The following is a 10,000-nucleotide window of genomic DNA, read 5'->3' as shown; positions in this document are numbered from 1 at the left end:
TGCCTGTTATTTGTTGATGCTGATAAATTTGGCTTTCCAGAGGCACAAATTAACACATAATGAACAGGTAATGGGATATACGTTACCACACAACTGTGACGAAAAAGACAAACTGACCGCAAACTCACAATTAATTTAGATTCCAGCTTTTAGTATTTAATACCCGATGAAAAGTTGGGGGGGGACATTTGATACGTTGTCTCCCCACTTTAAAAAGTGGAGGGAACTCCCCCCCCCCCCCGCCCCAACACACAGACGCCCATGGCTGAGGGGAGGCGGCGGGCCAGTGTGCGGCAGGCAGCTGGTGGTGTGCGTGGCGCGGCGAGGGGCCTCGGGAGTCGGGAAGCACACGGGCCAGTCTGCCATCAGCTGCCGCGCGGCGTGCTGGGTGAGGGCTGAGCTGGAAGGCGTCAAGACAGGTGTGCTGCGTCCAGGGCGTCACACCGCTGCAGGGGTTCTCGTGGCGACATAAACATCTTGTGGCTCTCCTTTAGGTAAGTGGGTACGTTTGTATTTAGTGTGACTGGAGTGACATGTTGCTGGAAGTGTTTATTGCTGAGGAAGATGGTTAGTTGGTAGGTCATCCTGGTGCAGTGATGGATCAGTTGTTTTCGCTCTGTTTACTGTCAGTTATATAGGGACACGAACAGCAGCAACAGTACAGTTCATAATAACAACAATAATCATCATCATAACCACTGGCATGAGATACCACATCTCAAGCTTTGGACTGCACTGGTGGTGTTCCTTTCCTTGGATCATCGTCAAAACTATTCTAAATATAATAATATCAAATTTCTATGCCATCTCCCTCCTCCCTATAATCTCTCTCTCTCTCTCTCTCTCTCTCTCTCTCTCTCTCTCTCTCTCTCTCTCTCTCTCTCTCTCTCTCTCTCTCTCTCTGTGGCTCTTCCTGACCCATAAATGCTCGTACTAAACAAGGTCAGGTCACAATGCACGGTGGAGTAATACACGTGGGTGGCTCTGTGGTATTATTCTCACCTTGTTGTTTGTGACTTCGATCCTGGCTCACTACAATTTCTAGGTGGGAGAAGTAGCACTCTCATAAACCCTGGCCGATAGCTAACACTCGTTATTGCGACGCCATGGCATTACTTCCAACTTTTTTTATACACAGGCGTCCGGTGAAAGGGTTTAAGGGGTGGATTTCCTAAATAAAATATCTAATGACATAATGTATGTATCAGATCATTAAAAGAACGAATTTTTCTTCTTTGGTTAGATGGATCATAGCGAGAGGGTTCGTGATGAAAGGCTGACAAAGAGAATGTAAGAGAGTGAAGCGGAGAATCGAGAGAGGGAGTGGTAAGCTGAAAATGAGATGGATTAATGGAATAGAAAAGCGAGCACGTGAATAAGTAGTAGGGTGGTGCTGTATAAACTCCTTGTTGCGTAGAATTAATCCTTTCCCTGCTATAGACAAAATTTTCCGTTCAATACCTACAACTTATTGAACATAATTTTTGTGCTACACTCTCCTTAATACTTCTGTAGCGTAAAAAGAAGAAAATAATCTTCTAATTTATCTCTTTTCTCTTATGTGTCTCCAGGCAAACAGTTTTTTTACAGACCTTGGAAGGTTAACGAAGGACAACCACAGTAGTAAAGGGTTAAAGTTAATAAGTCAATAAGAGTGACAAGGCATGGCATGGACAGTTAATGACAAGGACGAGGACAGAATGAAATGAGGATTTTTCCCCATCACTTCAATAAGGGGTCAGGCGAAGGAAGGAAAGAAAGATTTTACTCCAGTGAAACCAGAAAGAGATGAGAATGAGTCAGTGCAATTTCAGTGATCTAATGACTAAATGAAGATATAATTCAATAAAAAAAAAAAAAAAACAGCGCGCGCGTGCGTGTGTGCGTGTGTGTGTGTGTGTGTGTGTGTGTGTGTGTGTGTGTGTGTGTGTGTGTGTGTGTGTGTGTGTGTGTGTGTGTGTGTGTGTGTGTGTGTGTGAGCGTGCGTGCGTGCGTGCGTGAGCGCAATGCAGTATTCAATTCATTCTTATTTTTCAGTTTATTTAATACACAAACTACTGATAACAAGCTTTCTGCGTTTAGTCATTGCCAGTAGCATTGAGAGAGAGAGAGAGAGAGAGAGAGAGAGAGAGAGAGAGAGAGAGAGAGAGAGAGAGAGAGAGAGAGAGAGAGAGAGAGAGAGAGAGAGAGAGAGAGACTACCCTTTTATCCTTCTCGTCAAATACTCATTACTACTCGATCTTGACAATGAATCTTATAAGACAAACACGGGACACAGAGAGACAGGCAGGAAGGGAAGGAAGAGAGAGAGAGAGATGGAAAGGAGGGATCTACGATATGCTACGTAGCAGTAATAAAGTTTAGGTACAAATCGTACAATTAAAATCAAGCCAAATAAAGAGCAATGGAGTGAACACCGCCGCAGTCAACAGTATTCGACCAGCACCTTCATAAATCAAAGCGATCAATATGAGCTGGATGTTGATGTTTGAATGTGAGTGGCGAGCGATGGGGACTTGCGAGGGGCTGAGAGTAGGGTCTCTCTCTCTCTCTCTCTCTCTCTCTCTCTCTCTCTCTCTCTCTCTCTCTCTCTCTCTCTCTCTCTCTCTGTCTTTCTCTGCTCCAGCATCACAGCCACACTCTCCGCTGTCACTCTCAGTTGGTTCGGCCCAAGCATCCCACAAAGACCAGGACACCCAAAAGCTCACACTTCAGAAACACTCCACACGGCGGGTTCCTGCTACGTTCATGCACTTGCTCTTTCGCTATTCGTAAATTAATAGGATTAGAGTAAGGTAGCGTTTGGTATCATCCCACAAGTAACACTAGAACAGATATTAAAAGGTAAGTCCTCGTTTTATATATATATATATATATATATATATATATATATATATATATATATATATATATATATATATATATATATATATATATATATATATATATATATATATATATATATATATATATTTAATCACTTAAATCAAAAGTTAAAATTGAATAAGATTACAGAGGAAATGAGGGCTGTCTTTTCTTATCCCTTCTTTCTTATTTTTATTCTTTTCTTATCCTACCACTTTCGGAAGCGGCAAATTAGCGAGGTCCATTTTTTTCCAAATTATTTTCTTATTCTGTACCCTTGACTAACCTACACACGTAAAAAATATAAGACTGATAAAAAATCAAGAACTGAATAAGACTAAACAGTAAAGGCGAACTGTCCAGAATATTTCCTACTGTTGTGAAAGCAGTAATTTAGTGGGCTATTTTTTTTTTTTTCCTTGACTGTCCTGCACGCGTACAAAATAACAAATCAAAAACAAAATGAAAAGTCGCTTCGGTCACAAAGTCATCGTCCAACACAAGAGGCCAAGGTAGGAATTAAGACAGAAAGACCAAATAATGTTCAGAGCAATGTATCGAACTGCCGCCATTCACGACTTCGAGGCTCCTGGGGTGTCTGATTAAAGTCCTGATGTTCAAGCCAGTTTTAATCAGAGGACAATAGACCCTCTGCGTGGTGCTCCTCAGACCATCGTGACTTAGGTCTTCCTCCTCTCATTTGTCGCGGGGGAAGTTCGCAATGGGATGGATTTGGGGAACAGGCAGATTGGTCGTTTCCGAAGCGTCTGGTAACATTTCCAGATTGACAGGGACTTCAGTTTAAGGATCGCCGCCGAATCAGAATGAGATGCACTGGTTGGTTTAACGTCCAGTCTTGCAAGTACACAGTATCTGATCAGATTTTATCATTAAGATTTAATGAAGATGATCGTGCACCACACACACACACACACACACACACACACACACACACACACACACACACACACACACACACACACACACACACACACACGATCCCTTCCCCCCTTAAATTGCATAATAAGGGTTTAAGAATGAAACCACTTTTTTTTTTCATAATCCAATAATGATATTCCCTTTTTTTTATCTCAACCTCACGACCATCCTTCTCCTCTTCCTCCTCCTCTTCCTCCTTTTCCATCTCCTGTATGTCCACATCCCTCAGTAAAAGTGTCTCTTAAAACATTATTATCAATCCCATCAAATATCACACAGCTCCTCTCCCTTCCCCTCTCCAGGCTAAGGGCGTGAAACATGGTGGTGGCGAGGAGGTGGGTGGCAGGCGGGGGAGGCGCGGGCAGAGAGGCGTGAGTGGAGGGCAATGCAGTGTGGGTGACGGGGAGCCATGGGTCGCCACGCCGCCATCCAGACCTTCCTGCTCACGCTCACCGGCTGCTCCTGGATGCTGCTCTTCCTCACCATCACGCTTTCCGACCACCACGTCTTCAGGTGGGTCTTAGCTTTCGTCTGTCTCGCCTGATATACACATTGACGATGCACCTCCACTTCTCAGTCAAAATTCCTCATGATCTCGTCGTTGCGGCGCCAAAAATACGTTAACCCAAACTATTTCAATATAACCGCATATACATAAACACATTAAACACATTTCCTCATTATAAAACTCATTGGGATTTCGTGTACATTGGAGTAATAATACTTTTACTAAATTGTACTTAACTTTGTCAGTCATAGAGCAAAGTCTCCACATATACTGTTGCTAGCAAGACAAGCACTGCCAAGTCACGTGCTGCATAAAACATACACTACACAATCGCAGTGGCAGTAATGGCGACACACAGGTAACTTACAAAGTGTTGTGTCTCGCCAGGGAGTACCAGGCCGCCAGCAAGGTGGCCGCCCGCATCCACCCCCCGGAGGAGCCCGACCCGTGCGAGGCGTGCTGGGGGACGGACGAGGACGAGGGTCACACGGCACGCAGCGATGAATCCAGCACGACGCAGGAGCCTGGGTGGGGCGTGCGGCTAGCGCGGGCGATCGGCGTGGGCAAGAACGCAGAGGAGGCTACCGATGAGGGCGGCAAGGGCGGCGTGAGTGGAGTGAGTGCCTTCTACTATTACACTCTCCACACAACTTTCACAGCTTTGCGGCTCAGGCTCAAAAAGGCTCAACAGGTAAGTCATTCCAGTTGACTTAAAAAAGGTGTGAAGAGTTTACAAATATGACAAAAAGCTGAACACTTCTTTCCTTCCTTAGACTATAAAAGAAAGATGATTCAGCATACAGGTGGCCATGCAGCAGGTGACTACGAGGCTTCCTTCCTTGTGCTCAGGTAGCAGGTGACGTGCGTGACGAGGTGGCCGCCCTGGAAGAGAAGGTCACCCACCTCCACCGTGCCCTCGTCACCCACTTCTCTCCGCGGCACAACCCGTACAGCCACAAGTCCTCGCACGCCAAACGCTCCGGCCAAGACCCAAAGAGAAGAGTTTCTTTAGATCTCGGTTCTGACCAGCGCAAACATGCTCCTCCCGCTTCCAACCCTCCTGAACGTCCCCAGAGATCTCGTGAGGCGCGATCTGACGACGTGACAACGAGGGGCGCTTCACAGGGTTCTCAAAAACCAGTCGTTCCACAAGGCAGCCATAATCGCGTCTTTCCCATCGTGGCCATCGCCCCATCAACACCAGCAGCGGCAGGAGAGACCACAGGTGAGGAAAGGAGCGTTTCCTCACCACCATGGCAGCAGAGACTCCACACAGGTCCTTCCACAGGCACCCTCACGTATTCTCTCTCTGACATCAGAAGCCAATCTACAATTAGTGAGAGTTTGCAGCCGTCAGAGCACACACACAGAACGCCTCAAAGCCTGGGCACAGCTGCAGTACAGAGTGGTGTGCAGAGTGACAGTGCGAGTGTCAAAAGAACGAGTGCCACGCTACTGGACACGTCAGGGTTTGGGCAGAGGACGAGTGGTGATGGGGAATGGGTGGGGCGAAGAGTGTTGAGTGTCGGGGCGCAGAGTCGCGGTGTTCCCAAGCACCACACGGCTGTCCGCAGCGTGGTGTCAGTGATAGTGGTGGACGGTGACCCCGGGGCAGAGCTGCTTGCGGCCCTCGGCTCCACCTACCCCGGGATGACGGTCCATCTGGTGACCACCACGCCTTCCTCACACCTACAGACCTCACACATCCGACTCAGTGTGCACAGCGTTCAGGCCAACACCACCACAGGCGCCGCCTACAGACAGGTCCTCAGACACGTCAGGACTCCATATGTGTTAGTGGCGCAGGGCGGGGCCTCCTTGTCCCGCGTGGGTGGGCTTGGGATGCTGGTGTGGGCGGTGGAGCACCTCGGGGTTTGGGCAGCAGGCGGGGGACTGCTGTCACCCTCGGGTCTGTGGCGTCCAGGATGCCTCACCACCTCCTACGCCCACTACGAGGCCGCCTGGGAGCGTGGCCACCTGGGCACCGCGGGGGGCTGCCTGCTGTGTCAGGCGCTGGAGGGGCCCTTCCTGGCGGTGACTGCTGCCCTGCGTCACTTCGGGTGGGACGCTCAGCTGCCCACACACGCGGCACACCTCGACCTGTTCTTGCGAGCCGCACACTCCCGGCACATGCTGGCGGCGTCCTGCTCTGGATCACTATTTTCCCTCAGCGGCGAGCTGGAGTCACCGTCACGGGACAGCCTGCTCAGCCTGGCCCGCCACCACAGCCTGTACTCGCTGCAGCTGCCTCAGAGCTCTCCAGTTCTCTTCTCCTGCAAAGAGGTCAAAGCCAAGTGTGGGAACCCCGGCCTGGCGCTGCCCCCGTGCTGCCGCCAGGAGCTCGCCCGCCTCGTGCGCTTCACACTGGACATGTGCGAGGCTCACAACCTGCTGTGCGAGCTGCAGGAGGGATCGCTGCTTGGTAAGTGTGTCCATCTTATTACTGCCACTGCAGGGAACGCTATCTATCTGTTATAGTTTTGGGGAGCGCGGATCCTTAGTACTGGACCAGACAGACATGAAACTACCCACTTATTTATTCATTTATTTCTCATATAGGCCAAATTTCCACAAAATAGGGAAATTATCAGAAACATATCTAAATGTCTGACTGATTTGGAAGTGAGTGAGCGTGAGAGCCTGGCAGCAGGGCAGCGACAGGCTGGCGGGCGGGGGGGCGCTGAGTGATATTTAATGATCTCACAAGCTGGACAGATGCTGGGACATGGCAGTCGTATTCGCCTCAAACAGTACCACGCAAAGGTACGAGTACACTTCCTCAACATTTATAACAGAAATACTGGAAACTCAATCTGCCGAAGTCATTGATTCTTAAGTTGATTTTTCACTCCTTTGTATCCCCTTTGATGATAGTTACTTCCCTTCCCCTGCAGGAACTCCAACATGACCTAAACACCTCACATGACACACCTTTGTCTCTTCCTTCCCCTGCACGAGCCTTAACAAAACCTGATCCCTTCATACGACACCCCTTTGCCTTTGCAGGAATCCTAACATGAGTTGACCACCTCACATGACACCCCATCCTCTCCCTTCCCCCTCCAGGACCCCTAACGTGACTTTATCCCCTCACATGACACTCCTTTCTCTTCCCCTAAAGGAGCGCTGAAGGTCGGGGGCGTGATGCCTTGGGAAAGGGACGCAGATCTCACCTTCCACACCAAGAACTACACGGCCCTGGAGGCGCTGAAGGACGTCTTTGAGAGGGCCGGCTACTCCCTCCATCTAAGTCAGTAACACCTGATTGCTTGTGTTACTTGTGTTGCCTGTGTGTTGTGGTGTGCGTGACGAGCTCTCTCTCTCTCTCTCTCTCTCTCTCTCTCTCTCTCTCTCTCTCTCTCTCTCTCTCTCTCTCTCTCTCTCTCTCTCTCTCTCTCTCTCTCTCTCTCTCTCTCTCTCTCTCTCTCTCTCTCTGTGTGTGTGTGTGTGTGTGTGTGTGTGTGTGTGTGTGTGTGTGTGTGTGTGTGTGTGTGTGTGTGTGTGTGTGTGTGTGTGCACATAATTACGTGAGTTCTCTGGAATTCAATGAAAACGACATTCTTGGAGAGAGAGAGAGAGAGAGAGAGAGAGAGAGAGAGAGAGAGAGAGAGAGAGAGAGAGAGAGAGAGATGACCCCCCTACCCCTATCCTTCCCCGGGCAGCGGACAACCGGTGGTGCTGCGTGGATGGGCGGTGGGCGGGCGGGCAGGGCTCCCTCAGCAGCGAGATGTGGCGGGCGGAGCTGTGGAGCCAACACGCCATGGACTCCGAAGAGAATCTGCTGGCGGGGCGACCACGAACCAGGTGTGTGGAGGAATGAGTTACTTAATGAGTTCCTTCTTACACAGTTCCCGTCTGAAACTTTCTGTACAATTCTTATATGGGTTATTTTCTGCTTATTTCCCGCCTGACGCTCTTTGTAAAAAATTCTTATGGGTCGTTTTCTACACATTTCCCACCTGATGTTCTTTTTTACAACCCATGACGAGGTTATGAAAATATATAGGTAAATAGTCAAGGCTGGTTTGTTCAGGTATTGACCATATGGTGTAGACTACAGTTCCTTCCTTCCTTCCTTCCTTCTTTTCCTTATACTCATTTTCCTTCCTTCCCGTATCATTTTTCCCCTTTCTCCTCCTCCTCCTCCTCTTCTTCTTCTTCTGCTTCTTCTTCTACTTCTTCTTCTTCTCCTCCTCCTCCTTCTCCTCCTCCTCTTCCTCCCCTTCCTCCTGCAGAGTGGAGTTTGACGGGTCGTGGGTCGCCGCCCCCTCCAGCCCCGGCCAGTATGTGAGGAACCGCTACGGGACTGAGGTGTACCGCCACGCCCAGCACTGGCTTGATACAGGTGTGTGTATGTGTGTGTGTGTGTGTGTGTGTGTGTGTGTGTGTGTGTGTGTGTGTGTGTGTGTGTGTGTGTGTGTGTGTTATCTATTTGTTTAGTTTTATGTTGTCTTATTTCTTTCCAGTTATTTACAGATACAAACTTTTCATCTCTCTCTCTCTCTCTCTCTCTCTCTCTCTCTCTCTCTCTCTCTCTCTCTCTCTCTCTCTCTCTCTCTCTCTCTCACCCAGCAGGTCATCAAAACACTGCACTCAATACTCCATCTCTCACTTTCTTTCCCCACTACCGATTTTCCTTTTATATTCTGGGCATTATCTTGACAGGTGTTTTCCTCTTTCCCCCTCCCCTCACCCTCTTCCCTTTCCCTCCCCCGGCCAGGTCGCAGCTCGGGGTGGGAAGAGTATGAGTCTGGGAAGTTCCTGCCGTGTTCAGACCCCACCCACCACGCCTGTCTCGACCAATACCTTCCCGACGGCAACCTCAGGCTCCACCCCCTGTGCGTCACGTGAGCCAATCCCGGGGGCGGAGCAGCGTCTCGGCGCCTCCCTCTACGCCCGCCTGCTTCGTCAACACGTGCCAGTAATTCAGCCTTTCAGCCTCACTCTCGTTGCGGCAAAAATCGTGCCAACTTGACTAGCGGTGATAGTTAGCGTGCCATAACTGTGACTTTAGGTGTATGTATGTGTGTGTGTGAGTGAGTGTATGTGTGTGTGTGTGTGTGTGTGTGTGTGTGTGTGTGTGTGTGTGTGTGTGTGTGTGTGTGTGTGTGTGTGTGTGTGTGTGTGTGTTTGTTTCCGTTGTTTCCGTAGCTGGCTGTTGTCATTGCGCTGTGGTTGTTGTGTTAGGCCAGAAACACAGACTCGCCAGTAGGGTGTAGTGTATAGTATATAGTGTATTGCTCTGTAGCGACACTTGACACGGGTATAGTGAGATCCGCCCCTTAACTCTTAATGACTCGGTGTGCTCCCCTCACCACCACCATCACCGCCGCCGCCACACCTGCCGCTGACAGGTGTGGTGACATACAACAGTTGGTATTCTATGACGTCCGTAAGTTAGCCAGGAGAGGCAGGCAGTCTTCCGGGACCCTCCGTTAGCATTAGTTATGGTACTGAGTAAGGCTGCTGCAGACCCTTCCCTCCCTACCTTCCTCCTTCCCTCCCTCCCTTCCTCTCTACCCTCTTCTTCCTTCCCTCATTCCCTCCCTTCTTCTTTGTCTTTCCTCTCCCCATTCTTCCCTTCCTTACTTCTTTCATCCTTCCCTCAGTTCTTCCCTCCATTCTTCACTTCCTCCCTCCATCACTCCCTCCTTCCCTTCTTCCTTTCTTTCTTTTCTCTCTTCCTTC

At 49.3% G+C, this 10,000-nt stretch overlaps 1 protein-coding gene across 1 annotated transcript in view; it reads left to right on the top strand.

Annotated features, from left to right (window-relative positions):
• The first annotated feature begins 164 nt into the window (after positions 1 to 164).
• The window catches only part of LOC135102068 (uncharacterized), an 11,081-nt gene continuing 1,245 nt past the window's right edge, over positions 165 to 10,000 (top strand). The window contains exons 1-8 of the mRNA XM_064006750.1: positions 165 to 494; positions 4,107 to 4,317; positions 4,700 to 5,003; positions 5,162 to 6,734; positions 7,434 to 7,562; positions 7,975 to 8,116; positions 8,548 to 8,657; positions 9,033 to 10,000. The exon at positions 9,033 to 10,000 is cut by the window's right edge and continues 1,245 nt beyond it. Of these exons, the coding sequence (XP_063862820.1) occupies positions 4,214 to 4,317; positions 4,700 to 5,003; positions 5,162 to 6,734; positions 7,434 to 7,562; positions 7,975 to 8,116; positions 8,548 to 8,657; positions 9,033 to 9,163 (2,493 nt within the window). The 5' untranslated portion in view covers positions 165 to 494; positions 4,107 to 4,213 and the 3' untranslated portion in view covers positions 9,164 to 10,000. The remainder of the gene's footprint in view (positions 495 to 4,106; positions 4,318 to 4,699; positions 5,004 to 5,161; positions 6,735 to 7,433; positions 7,563 to 7,974; positions 8,117 to 8,547; positions 8,658 to 9,032) is intronic.

Source organism: Scylla paramamosain, chromosome 7 (assembly GCF_035594125.1).
Source record: "Scylla paramamosain isolate STU-SP2022 chromosome 7, ASM3559412v1, whole genome shotgun sequence".
In the NCBI taxonomy this organism is placed as follows: Eukaryota; Metazoa; Arthropoda; class Malacostraca; order Decapoda; family Portunidae; genus Scylla; species Scylla paramamosain.
The sequence above is the reverse complement of the archived record's forward strand: the minus strand, read 5'-3'. Positions and strand labels throughout refer to the sequence as shown.